General features: G+C 40.4%; 1 protein-coding gene across 1 annotated transcript in view; it reads right to left on the bottom strand.

Annotated features, from left to right (window-relative positions):
* Nucleotides 1-14,805, bottom strand: part of usp48 (ubiquitin specific peptidase 48) — a gene marked incomplete in the record, with an annotated part of 222,083 nt that overhangs the window by 17,547 nt on the left and 189,731 nt on the right. Inside the window, 3 exon segments of the mRNA XM_048254240.1 lie at nt 13,799-13,978; nt 14,086-14,187; nt 14,297-14,403. Of these exon segments, the coding sequence (XP_048110197.1) occupies nt 13,799-13,978; nt 14,086-14,187; nt 14,297-14,403 (389 nt within the window).

A 14,805-nucleotide genomic window follows, 5' to 3' on the forward strand; every position in this document is an offset into this window, starting at 1 on the left:
CGTGATCAATTTAAGTTCCCGTGCCCCCGCTGAAAGTCTCATGCGCTTATCGTTACACTATCAAATCTATAAGTAACCGTGACAAATAGGGTATAACATATATAAACTCATGCTATTGTATTATCATATATGTTTGGTAATGGCTCAGCTTTCTCTGATTGTTCTACTGACTTGGAAACTGCATCATGGAAGCAGTAAGTCAAGTCGCATCAAAAATAGTAGTGGCAGAACTCCAAAGTGACACCTTGTGGTTGTTTGTGTCAACTGCAGTTTGTGCAATTTCTGCTGAGAAAATGTGGTGCGTGATTCCTGAAGGAACCCGTCCAAACTTAACTGGGACCCACTGTACATCATCGAGCTCACCGTGGCCTGGGAGGGTGCAGTGGAGGAGCCTTATGAACGGAAAAGGCTGATGTACGCTGAACTTGCAGCCGATGCGCAACAACAAGGCTGGAATGTGAAGGTGTGCCCAGTGGAAGTAAGCTGCAGAGGGTTAGTAGCCACCTCAACATCCAGGCTACTCAGGGAGATGGGAGTGCGAGGGAAGGCCTACCAGCAGGCAGTCAAAGACCTCTCCGTGGCTGCTGAAAAGTGAAGCCATTGGCTGTGGATGAAGAGATAAGACTCCGCCTGGGCCTTCAAGTGAGTTGATGGCATCTAGGGAGTGAACCTGGGACGCTGGGATTCACTGCTCTACCCTCTGGAGGTGTTGTGGGCCTATCAGCGAAACACCCAAGGAGGGCGCCCACTTGACAACCCAAAGGGTGACATCACTCAACTGACCATCCCACGGAGTCTCATCGGTGCCTCAAATATGCATTCATTAAGGTATATCAACATAAAGTCCTATACAACAGATTTTTAAGTTAATCAGTGTCTGAATTTTCAGTAGTAATCCATGACTATGAATGTCTGAAAATAAAGTGACACAGAGGTCAAATCCCCTAGTTATTTTTCTAACATGGGAAAGACAGAAAATGTGTTAAATTCTCCTAATCGCAGTTAAGTGTTTTGACCTTTGCAAGTCAGCGAAGGGATATTAAAAAGTAGCTACTCTGTTGAAAATGCTCATATTTACAGTTAAAACAATAATTAAAAGGTTCCAATCAACTGGAAATGTGAAAACCGACTTGGACAAAGACCCATGTTTATCTTGTCCCCAAGCAGGAAAAAGTATAATTTTGAGGTCACCAAGTCACCCAAATAATCTTCAAAAGTGACTTATGTGCTAATACATGCCAGGTCAAAAGCCTTTCCTGTTATTTTCAGGTGCAGCAGCTGGTAGAGTTGTCCTGACCCTTAACATAAAAAAAACTAAGGAGGTGGTCAGACTTCAGGAAGCACAAAGCTGACCCTGCTCCTCTCCACATGGAGCCTGCGTGGAGAGGGTTCCCTCCTTTAAATTCCTGGTGAATCTGAGGACCTTTCCTGATCAGTAAATAAAATAGGACTGGTAAGGAATGCCAGGGCTCTAGAGTGAAACCAATTTGGTCAATAATTAAAAGGTTCTTCTTCTTTTAATTATTTAAAATCTTTGTTTCAAGTAGCAGGAAATTCAATGCCGAACCGTCGCTGACTCTATACACGATGTGATTTGCCTGATATAAGTTGAATTTTTCCAGCTTGCAAGCCAACGGAGAGTTGCTAGACTACCCTGGCTGCAAATTACATTTGCTGCCACTAGTGCAGTGGTAATCAAACTTTTTCTTTCATTTCCCACTTTGATCAAGGGGGCATTTTCGAGGCCCACCTGTCCCTCATCGCTCTAAGAAAGTGGTAGGTCAAGCTTAAAATTGTCAAATTTATTGAAATAATGACAAGTTCTAAATATATCCTCTTTAGCACAGTTAAAATCAGCTGGTGCTGCAGATATAATAATAAATAAATACATAATGTGCCATTGTAAATTAAACACACATATTTCATACATATATTGGCATAGAACAATATTTTACAGCATTGTACAATACAGTCAATGAAATACCAACATGCTGCATTAAATGGATCCATAATCCAGTCATACTGAGCACTGATGTTTGGGAAATATTTTTTTAAATAAACTTTGCAGGGATGTGATGTACAGTGGGCATCGCTTTCAAATGGCCACTTCAGTCGCGCATTACGAGGCGTGAAGCTGCGGGAAGCTTTAGTACCACTTTCAGCCACTGTGCGTCCCTCTGCCACTGTACATCGCTCTGCCTGCCGCCCCTTCTGAAAAAGCTTGATTTACCTCGATTTAGGCTACTTGGGTATTAGCTTAACCCTTAGAACCCGATTGACGCAAAGTGCGTCAAAAAACACACCCTTACTTCTCTGTTACATTGCTCCGCGACTGTTCATCGCAGCGAGATGAAACCTTTATTGCATGACAGAGAAGAAGTGGGGCTTTCCAAAGAGACTACGCACTTGTCTGTACGATCAAGTATGAAAAATCATGAAATTAAATCAAATTGCATCATATTTACAGTCTATACCTCTCTGCGTTCACTCGCGCACCCATTACTTTCGTTTGAATTACTCGCAAACCCGTGATCGCATAGATATGGCAAGCATATCAGATGAAAGAGGGGACACAGGGCTATCCATTGGTACCATGGATATCGATCCTTCTGGCTTATAAAAACAGACAAAGTGACTGCAAAATATTAACGTCATGTACACAAACCAACGCTGCACACCCATTACTCTCGTTTGAATTACTCGCGGACCCGTGATCGGATATATATGCCATGCATGTCAGATGAAAGAGGAGACATAGAGCTATCATTTGATACCAAGTACATCCTTCATACATATCGAAATATAAGAATTTTTATAATACACTTTTTATATTTTAATTCTTTAAAAATCTAAATAAAATCAATTCTAGTACTAATACATGAAATAATGGCAGATCTGGATAGCCTAGACTCTGCTGAAAAAAACAATATATAATATGTGTGTGTGGCACTTACAATGACCAGAATAAATCCTTATGAATAAAGGTTGTGAAAATGCCCTAAAAACAGCTTAGGGTTCTAAGGGTTAAGGCTTGACTACACAGTGGTAACGAAAATCGAAATTTGCTGTCTACATTATTGTCAGTGTTGGGGTAACGCAACTACGCAAATCAAAACAATGGTGTGATAATTGAGCCAGTAGAGAAATAACTGTTCAGAATTAATCTGTAGCCTTGGGTAGGCTTCTGCGACGTTTTTAACAGGCTACGCTATAGAGGCTTAGACAACTGACCCACGTTTTGGTTTCGTAAATTAATTTGCCCTACTTCTTGACTGCAATGTAGTCAATTGACTGCTTGACATGTCATTTTTATTTTTCTGTACAATAAACAAATACATCTGCTTTATGCCGCAGAATTACATTCATATTTGGAACTTACATAGTCCAATGCATCATTACACTACGTTAGTGTTTCCCAAAACCATAGTAGCAACGAACGTTCACAACCACTATCGTAAAGTTGTGTAGTTACAACTACACCTCTCGACCTGTGGTAGAATGCTAGTAGAAGCATAGTTCCAGGGATCTTCATGTCAGACGTCACTGACGCCAGTTATTTGTTTGCAAATTAATAATTATAAATATATTTAGGTTTCTAATTGATATTTACACTTCTAACCACCATACATCCATATTTTATGCCCAAGGCAGAAAATACATAAATTAAAAGTCGATTTTCCAGCCATGTGCACGTAAGTAAAAGTCACACACCTGCAGATAATAATAAGGTGGGTGGGGGTCCTTGTTAGTTTTACAAAAACCAAGTCAAGAAGGCTGATTCTGATTTTGATAATATGATCTGCACAAAAAAGATAAACTTAGGTAAACAACGATGTCAATATTTTTGTCAAAATCTTAACCCAGATTCAACTCTTGGACAGGGGACTGGTAACTGCTGTGCAACGGGCGCTGTCATCTGCCGGCCTTAACGCAATGCGCCACAGAAGTATGTGCAGGTGCCCGCTCACGTGCTACTAAACGCCATTAACCACCTTAGTCCAGACTACTGAAGTTTGGAAACTATCATGGTCCAAACTTACAGTACTATGTAAGTACGACAGTTTTGGGAAACAGTCGAACTTACATGTTGGTTAGTTGAACGATGCATCCTGTTAGTAAAAGCTAACCTCCGTGGTTGTAACGGGGAACGCACCCCAGATCAGCTTGTAGGCCATTAGCAATCTGTTTATTTTATTTTATGAAGCCTACACAGTAGATCACATGCCACATTCTCACTTTCAATAGACAGATGCAATAGCCATTGGTAGAGTATTGAGTATAAAGCAATTAAAATACCCTATACAAAAAGTACTTCATACTATCATAAAAATTCGTTAAAACGAATAGCATTTTGGAACTTGACAAAACACTGGATTAAATATCGTAGGCACAGGAGAAAACTTGTACATCCATTGGTCCGGGGGGAGATCACATGCCAGTTGCCTCTCCCTTCAGTGCTATGACTCGTTCGGCTGTGAGCTTGTTTCACCAAAAAAAACTCTATTGCAGATATCAATGCGTCTTTGTTCATGGGTTTGGCCTCACAGCAGAGGCTTAGACAACTATGACCCACGTTTTGGTTTCGTAATTTGCTCTACTTATTGACTGCAATGTAGTCAATTGGCTGCTTGACAGGTTATTTTTATTTTTCTGTACAATAAACAAATACATCTGCTTTATGCCGCAGAATTACGCACTTGGCCAGCCTATAGAACGGGCACATTTTGGAGAGAATAGAGAATGTACGCACGCAAGAATCTGTAGGCTATTTGTGGCTGGTTACCAGCAAACAATGTTTAATGCATTAACTCAAGACGTCATGCCACACTATCCACAGCTGTGGTAGCGGGGGGTAGGACGATTACTGTTAGCGCAGGATTTATATACAATTCTTCAACAGAAGGCCTGCTTGGAATGCAGGCTTGCCCAAAAAAAAGGCCTGTGGTTTTGCGCAGCCTACAGTAAGTAGATCTTAGTGAGTTAGCAGTCCTCTAGACTTCTTTTAAGCTGTCTCAGAGGTGGAAAGTTGCGTTCGTTGGGGGCAGGACCGGATTAACAATTCATAAACCCTTGGGAACAAATGTCTGATGCCGCCCCAGCCAACGTGAATCGGGCGGTCAGTTAATAGGCCTATCGTGAAGATTTGTATTGCCATTTAAGGCACGAAGCATCTGTGAGACCAAGCCTCACCAAGTAGCCCGCTTGTTTACAACTAACATTACATTTAATTAAACTGCTTATAGGCTATGCCGAAATAGTTTCAACATTTTGAATATCAGTGTCAGGTGAATTAGGAAATGCCTTATGGCTGAAAGCTGCTTGGGATCCCCCCTGTCAAGCAATAACCATACAAAAAGTTAAAAACAGGTGACATGATGCGCGTCACTGACATAATCCGCAAATAATATAGCCTAGATATTCCAATATATTCAAATACATGTGTTTATTTTAGAGGGGATATTCGTCATTTTTGAGCAATTTTGACAGCCCTCAAAATCCACTATAGGCTATGCCAATCGTCTATTAACACCTTCCACCTAACCCCGGTGAGTGGGGGTCGCTATAATGCGTGTGAAATAGCACCATTGAGGGTACGTTCAGACTTAGCGTCTTTTTCTGGCACAAGAAGTTGTGCAGACCGCTTTTTCAGTTTGGAAAAAAAGCTGCCATCGAATTGTTCCAAAAAGCAGCCGGAAGCGTCTTTTTCCGATAGACAAAGTGACTAACGTTACGTGTGGGTACAAAATGTCGCGGGAGAGAAAACTTGCGCTGGCTATTGCTTTTGGTATGTTATGGTAAAGTTGTGAAGTCATGTCAAACAATTCCCTATGCTTAGACACTAAAAGCAGCTCACTGCGCCGGGATTAGTGTGTGCTTCACCTCACTGTGTGTTCACTGTGTGCTGTTTGTGTTTCACTAATTCACTGATTGGGTTAAATGCAGAGACCAAATTTCCCTCACGGGATCAAAAAAGTATATATACTTATACTTAGTCTGAACGTACCCTAAGTAGCCTATGCGAAATAGCCTTAAAATCGTTCCGGTGTTGTGTGCCTTCTGGTTTCTCCACCTACTGGTTTCCTTGCGCGTGCATGCGCTGCAGTTGTCAGACATTCACAAACAAGTTGTTTTAGGCGGTTTGAAGTCGCTTTTCATACGCCATGAGCCGGGCTACATTACAGCCACTGGACAAAAGACATGTAAAAAAATATATGTTTTGAAAGCTAGCATTAAACTGGATTCGATCCCGCAAAAGCAACACACACGTGACTCTCCATCCTGATTCCCTACTCTTTGAGCCAACTAATATGTTACGCGAATCAATTAACTATTGTAGGCTACCATTAATTAGTATGGGCTAATATTCACCCAGTAGTACCTCAGAACCTCATTAGGGTGTCTGGAATCATGAACTCAAAGAAAAAAGAATTGTATTTGAAGAAAATCAATCTCTGCCAAGACATCAAAAACATGTCATGTTTGGATCATTCAGCAGGTCAATGAACCAAAACACATGTCCAGATTTAAAAATAAACGGTTTACTTAACACAAAATCAAGTTTCTTCCATTGCCATCCCAGTTCCCTGATCTAAACTCCATAGAAAAACAGTGGTGTGAGTCAAAGATGCACAAATCTGGATGATCTAGAGCAGGGGTCTTCAATTGGTGGCCCGCGGAGGTCATTTGTACTGGCCCTTCAAAAAAAAAAAAAATCTCTAGCAAGCGCATGAGCTGTTCTCCACTCTTGCATCTCTCGCTCGCTTTAGTCCTGCAGCCACTGCACCTCAGCCCATTGAACAAGTTAGGCTACGTTACAATTCATTACATTTGTACATAAGCTGAACGTAAGTGCCATAGTTTAGTTTCAACCTAAATTGCCACGTTGGAGTTTATGAACTACTAATATTTAACAGGTTGCACCACACAAATAGTTTCTGTCAACAATATTGCAAAAAAACATGGGCACAATTTCTGCAAAACTTGGTGGAAAGGTGGAGCAGATCCGACTCAAAGGGAATTTCAAAGTATTTCTATTAGGGCTGTCAAAATAACTGATTCATTTTGATTAATTAATTTGAGAAAAAATAACTGATTAAAAAAATGAGTGCAGATTAATCGATTCCGTATGACCTTTGACCCCAAGCCGTTCTAGTCAGTAAAAATTAGACTGTAAAATGAAGGAGAAGAAAACATGCTGCCTGGATCATTGATTGGAACATTTACTTTTAAAAAATGGCCTGATGGTGTTGATAAAAAATAAAGTGTTGAAAATAAAGTCCTCAATGTCTGCAACAAGGAATTTGCATATCACCGGAGTTCATCAACTCTATAGTCGCACATCAGTGCAAAGAAATAAGTGTTGACATATTAGCATATTAGGTCATATCATAGATTATTATGCCAATTATTTGAACAGTGAAAATAATAATAAAAGAGTTTTTGAACTTTAATGTCACTAATGCTGATTATTCAATGATTCATTTGAATTTAAATATTTCAAATACTTTCACAGCAAAAATTATATATGCGATTAATTTAGATTAATTAATCACAGAGTATGTAACTAATTAGATTATTTTTTTTACTCGATTGACAGCCCTAATTTCTATATAGTAGCCTGGCTATTGCCGATGTCCTTCATTTCTTCACGTCTTACAACATAAACAAATGCAATAATAGTCTAGTGAAGTCAGAAATGAGCCTGTTTAAAGACTTTTGGAAATCATGTGGCATGTTCAGTGTTGTGCGTGAACGAGTTCAAAAGAACGCGTTCATTGAACACGCTCATTTTTTTGTGAACGTTGAACTGAACGCAACACATTTTTTTAATTAAAAAAATCACTTGAACGTGAATTAGTTCACATTATGTGTCATCAGGCGCGCCTGCAGGTGTACGTCCGTACGCACTGTGCGTACCATCAGGCTACTCAACAAGAGAAAATTTCCTGTGTGTGTGTGTGTGTTTGGCCCACCATACCTTCCCAACTATGGACAGTATCCCATTAGCTGCATGCCATCAGGCTACAATTTACAATTTTCTATTGAAGTTAGTGAACAACGTTATCAAAATTAACGCGCACACATTTTGTTTGAGCAGGAGAGAGAGAATACGCACGCAGGCACGCAACTAGGCTACTTGTGTTCTTTTACTCGGCTATCTATATTATCAGCATACAATGTTGAGCTAATTTACTAACTCAATACTCATCATGGACATCACAAGTTTAAACAACGAAAACAGAAAGAATGGATGCAGCAAAGCTAGGAGTTATTCCAGATGGGCAAGAACAAGGTAGGCAATTGCGTGTCAGAACGTTAGACTGCATTAGATAGCTGTTTAAAGCCAGACGTCACGGTAAGCTAGAACAAAACTAAAGGTAACATTAGCCTGTATAGGGCTGTATCAAGTTGTCCAAATGAATAGGTCATTGAAGACGTTGTTGTTGTATTATTGCATGTGAATGTTGCTATGCTATGTAAACCGGGAAACGGACAAATATTGTTCACGCGTGAATTTTTTTTTGCCGGGGGGGATGGGTGTGCGTAGCATAGCATTAATTCCTGCAGGCGCCCCTGTGTGTCATGAACGGCAGACATCACTGTAAATGAACGTTGGAATTTGTTAACTGAGTGACATCTGTTTTCTCTTTTGAAACGCAACGAGAGAAAGTTCCTCCCTCCTGTATTCTCGCTGGTGCCGCTTAAATCATGTATTACCAGACAGAAATGGTTTTGACATTGTGTGCGCAATGCATTGCGGGCAACGTAGTGTCAGGCTGAGAATAGTTGAATAGCATACTGGCTTCCGAACAACGTTACCCGTGATGAATTGCAGCAGAGCGGGTTAGGCATAACAACGCCGCGTAGCAGGCAACGACGAGAGCGCCGAGGGCTGGATTTCATTGCACTAAGTATAGAACTGGTCTAGCTTGTCTGTACTGCTGCAAGTTTCATCACCTGGTAAGAAACCCACAACTGCAGTGTCATGAGCAAATGTCTAATGAGCAGCTTCAAAGAACGTATAGTGATTTCTAGCTCGTAGTGTGAAAAAAAGTATTTATTTAAATATCTCACGAAAAAAGTAAAATGAACTGAACTTTGAACTAGTTCTGAATTAAAATTGTGAACTTTGAACGTGAACTGTTCACTTTGAGCATGTATGAACTGAACTTGAACTAGTTCAGAAAAGCTGTGAACTGGCACAACACTGGGCATGTTACATTAAATGCACACTCAATTGCGATTCTGGCGTCGCAGAGGGGACGCCAGAGTGTGGACATCTCACTCGCAAAATATGCATAATAATAATAATGCAAAACTCAGGGGACATGAATCAGCCTATATTTGCACAAACAATAACGATGAGTGATTTGCTGTTTACCTCGGAATTGACGTCCACGGTGTTAACTCATTGAGTGCCAAAAACGTAATAATACGTTTTTCCTTCCCATGTGTTGAGTGCCAAAAACGTAATATTACTAACGTAATTATTACTTTTTTTTAAAATTACGAAACTAGGCACTCTAAGACACCTTATATGTGATTTTGGGAACTCTGTGATGAATGGAAATGAAATATATGACGATCGAAAACTCATGAAAATGCACAATCTGGACATTTTATCATAACTCGGTTGCCGCTTTGAGTCGAATCAGTGACGCATGCACGTCAGCTCAAAACCAGGCCATTTTCGTGGGTCTATCACTAGGTGGCAGTCTCGCCAGGGCTCGCTAGGTCACTTCCCGGAACCTTTACAAGCAACACTTCATATTTCATGAAAGACGTTATATCTCCAGATTAGAAAAAAAAACAGCTATTTTGATGAAAACTAGCCACTGTTTAGCTTGGGATTTCTCTGGAACAGAGGCGTGTAGAAATACACGGTTTGCACCCACTGAGAGCTTAAAGTCTCACCTTTTAAACGAGCCATTGTATTTGTTCATAGCTATAACACAGAATATGCTGTGGCTGTACAAAAATCATCAACAATGGTCTAGATTGCTGCCACTCTAGGACAAAGCTTCCGAAAACAGCCCTATGCAACAATTTTAGCAAAAATGACCTTAATTATGCAGGTTGAGAGTCGTTCTGATGGTTCTACAACACTTTTTGGGTCGTTTGGTGGGTGCTTCGTCTCCCCCTATCGCTTCTCCGCAGAAAAAACGAATATGCAACTTTCTTGACCCGGTCCGGGTAAATCCGGATGTGACTCAGCGGAACTATCAAATTGCGCCTCGAAAATGTAGTCAGATTGTAGTTTCTAAGAAGACTGCAAAACGGACGCCGACTTTGCTTTGTTGCTGTTGAAATTGTAAGTAGCCTACCCTTGGGTGAACTTCGTCTTTGTAATGTGGTTTGATAATCTCTTGAACAATGTGTTTGCTCAACCGTTTTATTGTGAGCCCTGTATGTGTTTAGCTTGGTTTCTTAAATGGCTAGCTCGCTAGCTAGTGGGGGTTTAGCGTAGCAGTCACTTGCTACCGAAGCTGCAGGGGGAGCCATGTCGTGAAAAAAGCGAGCCCAAATCCAGCAAAAACCCCAAAACAGCGAAGGAATTACCAGACCTGCATAGGGCTTCTTTAAGGATCCATTTGTCTGCAACACAACGTAGCCTACACAACATCTCTCTTTAGAAAAACAGCCTGCTATGCTGAAGAGTGATGACTGCGTAGTAGGGGTGTAACGGTTCATGTATTCGTATTGAACCGAAACGGTACGGGCGTCACGGTTCGGTGCATGAATTTACACGGAGAATACACGGTATAAAAATACATAAAACTTGTGTGCGGATTAATTAATGTCATGCGCAATTACTGTTAAGTAGCCTACCGTACGAGAGTTACGGGAGTTCTTTAGTGACACCTAATCTGTAGCCTCGCCTTAGCTCTGATTGGCGCCTATGTTTTTTTTTTTGTCAGGTAGTCGGTTGAGTCAGTCAGTCAGAGATAGCAGCACTAAGGTGGCGACCCACAAGAGTTAGAGGATCCGCTGGTCTCTTTAAGATCGCAAGTTTGAGAACTTCAGTTACAGTTACAGGCGAGCGTGAGAGTGGTGGATAAGATGAAACTGTGTGTCGGCGTTGTTCAGCAGTTGTTGGGTATGTGAGTGTAAATATAACATGCTACACATATTCAAAGCCAACACCCAGATGATAGGCTACCAATCACTGAAACAAGAAAAAAAAACTTCCCCTGCGCTTCACAAGCCTTTGGATACACATACAAATATGGCCAAAACCTATGGCTTAAATTAAATGATTTCGTAATGACAGAAAGCTATGTAAATCGCTTAGTAATTACCTTTATGTTGGGGTAACTTGTAACTTCTCACATGAGGAGCTGGTAGTGTTAAGTGCATGGACAGTAACAGAAAGTTTCAACGCTAACCAGGCTAATAAACAAACCATGCTACGGTGAGTTAACGTCGAAGGGCAAAGTCACGTGACTTCTAGTTGTAGTCTGTTTAGGAAATGAAAGGAGCAATTTCGTTTTTTAAAAGAAGGCAAAATATTGTGTGATATTTTCACAGTTAGTAGGCTAGATTATTACTGTACACACACTGAAGAATATTGAGGCAAATTGTAGACCCTTCCATATACAACTAAACACAGATGTTGAAGGTCTTGCTTAAGTGGATTTTTAAAAATTATTATTCTATTCTATCTAATTTGCACTTTCAGAAATAAGAGATACTGTAGGCCTATTTTCAGTTTTATAGCTGATTGTCTTATTTTGTTTACAAGTTACACGAGTCTGGGTACTTACAGTATTGTACTGTTTAGCCTACATCTTACACACTTCAGGCTGTTGCAGATAGCTCAGGGAAAAGACTGTATGACACTAGGTGGTACAGCCTGAGACGTGCACAATAAAAAAAAAAATGCTTTCTGCATTTTTGTTTTGCTTTTCCCTCCATTGTACCGAACTCGTACCGAACCGTTATGTCCGAACCGAGGTATGAACTGAACCGTAACTTCTGTGTACCGTTACACCCCTACTGCGTAGCATGCAAGAATATCCCCAAAATTTTGAGAATTTAACAACTTTGAAAATATTTACCCTAACATTGTTTCATGAGTGTAATTGAGATTGTAGAATTGTGGGAAAAGTGAGGAGTCGTTGCATCACCCTATAATAGTAGTGGTAGTAGGCCAAAACTAGTAGGCGCTATTATCTATCCAATCACCTAGATATGGCACTGCAGAATGGTTTGGGGGGCCCGGCATAGACAAGTTTGAAAACCTGTGGCCTAAAATATCGGACAATATTGGTGGTTCCATGTTAGATCTGAAGTGAATTGGGTCGCGATGGTCTGTCATTTTTAAAAAGTGGGTCCCCAGAAAAAAAGTTTGGGAAACACTGATCTAGAGAGATTTAGTAAAGAGGAATGGTCTCAAACCCCTTGCTTTATATTCTCTCCAACCTTACGGTATATCATAAGAGAAGATTATGAGCTGTTTTAATGGCAAAGGTTGGCTAAAGAAAAGATTAAATGCAGAGGTGTCAATAATTGTAGCGCTACATTGGGTCTTTTTGTTAAAAATATGTATTTCTTTATCAGGTATTTTCGTTCCTCTAAATAAGTTTGCTTCCCTTCAAGGTTAAATTTTTCCTCAGTGTTTCCATTGTGACACCAAGATAAATTGCCAAAAGATTATTTTTTTTATACCTCCTTTTACTCAACTTTACCCAGGGTGCCAATAAATGTGGAGGGCACTATAGATAACAGACATAGGAATAACTAGATGCAACGCATAGCGGTACAAAATATGACCACTGCTCAGTCCTGTACATCCTGTATGTGTGACTGTATGTGTGTGTACACATGTCTTCCTGTGTGTGTGTGTGTGGAACTATAATGTGGAACATAATGTGTGGTCCATAATGTGGAAGGGATTTAGTATGTACCGTAGATTATAGGATGGGACTGCCAGGGAGCATTGTAAATGGTGGGATTTAGGTGATTACTTGGAATTTCAGGTTTTTCAGTGATTTAAAAAAACGTTTTACACTGGGATCATACTTTACAGTCATGACGCTAACCAGGCTTACATTTCACTACTTGTTATACTGTATAGTTATAACTGTATGCGATGAATAAATCTTTGAATCTGAAGGATATGGTGACAAAAATAATTAGGCATGTTATTTGCATTTTATAGGCGCAGTCTCAGAGCTTTTTGATCACACCTGGTAATATACAGTGGCATAGGTGGGAGCATAACATGCATAATCTCTACTCGTTGCAGACATAGAGATGCACAGCAGTGCACAAACATGCAAAAGGATTAAAAATAAAAAAACATTACAGTGTAAAGAGTTATTGTGTGAAACAAGATCATAAGGTTGCCAGGGGCTAAACATTCTCATTTTCTACCTAGCAAATTAGCTATGACAATAGCAATTCATCAGCACACCTAGTATATAAAGTATCTATCTATCTATCTAAAGGGATGTGAGATAACATAACATGATTGGTTTATTACATGTTATGCCTAAAACACACACATGATCAGTTACAACATTGGTTCATCAGGGATTGTACCCATACACCTGGTGCTTCAAATATTTATTATGCTATTAAACTAGCCTTGGACACTCCTCAAATACATTTGTACCAAACACAAACTTCAGACTGTGCTGTCAAACCGTTAAAATTGGGTCCAAAATCAGTCAAGGGTACATACATATTTGACCTGTAACAACAGTTATTGGATCCCACCAAAATCCACATTCATATTAGAAAAGACTGCTGGAAAGGTGGTAGAAAAGATTAGCATTAATTGTATTTGTTTTACCTGTATTTTGAGCTCCTTGAGTGTTTGGTTGGCAGAGACAATGAGGGCTTTCTCTCCTCGAAGCTTGTGATGGCGCGTGCTCCTGCGGATGCCTTTGTCAGAGGGTGCCCTGGCTACTGAATGCACCGCAGAACCAATACCACTGCTGTCCATCTTTTTCCGCTTGGCACCATTTTCCAACTTGGGTTTGGGGGTAGGGGTGGAGAGACATCAAGGGGCAAGTGGGTAATATGGAAAGTTGTTCTGTAAATACACCGATGGATAGAAATTAAGTGAGTAACTCTCACCTGGCTAAAATCTGGGTCTTTCTCTCCGTCAACTTTGGCTTCCGTATCTTCTTCTGCTTCTGAACCACTGATATTAAGGGATGGGGCATCATCCTTCAATGCCTGGGGGGGGGGAATGCCAAGATGGTATTCTCTGTACTGTAACTACTGCATAAAGACAGGTCTTTGTGACAATGGTATTGAATCTCTCTAGCAGTTATGGGACTGTTACCCTTTTGTTGTTGATGACTTTGCGCACATAGACTGTAGCTTGAGTGTACTCTCTCATGTCTCTCTGCTGTTGGAACATGAAGCCTTCTCGGCACTCCTGACACAAATCTGGAGAGCATTAAGAAAGAAAACCAGACACAGGGTAAATAAACAGTACTGCAGTTAGGCTTCATTCACAACAGATTATTTACAACAGCCATATTTTCAGCTGGAAATACCACTAGACCTGAGTGGCTCTACTTCATCTATGTATTACACATTCTGTAAAGATCATTGTAACTGTAACTCGGAGTGGGAGGCACCTTTTTATAAAGGCATAGTGATGTCAGGCACTTATTGCTTTTAAGTGGTTAATCATTTGTAAGGGAAGGAGTTTTTCTTCCTCGAAATGGCAGCTTTTACCGTAAGTCGGGGCTTCACTTCTCTGTTTTTCCTTTCACTCTCCCTCCAACATGTTCCCAATTTTCCCTGTCCACCTGTTATTTTCTTAACTGTTTTTGTTTCATCTCG

Source organism: Alosa alosa, chromosome 10, assembly GCF_017589495.1.
Source record: "Alosa alosa isolate M-15738 ecotype Scorff River chromosome 10, AALO_Geno_1.1, whole genome shotgun sequence".
Taxonomy (NCBI): domain Eukaryota; kingdom Metazoa; phylum Chordata; class Actinopteri; order Clupeiformes; family Clupeidae; genus Alosa; species Alosa alosa.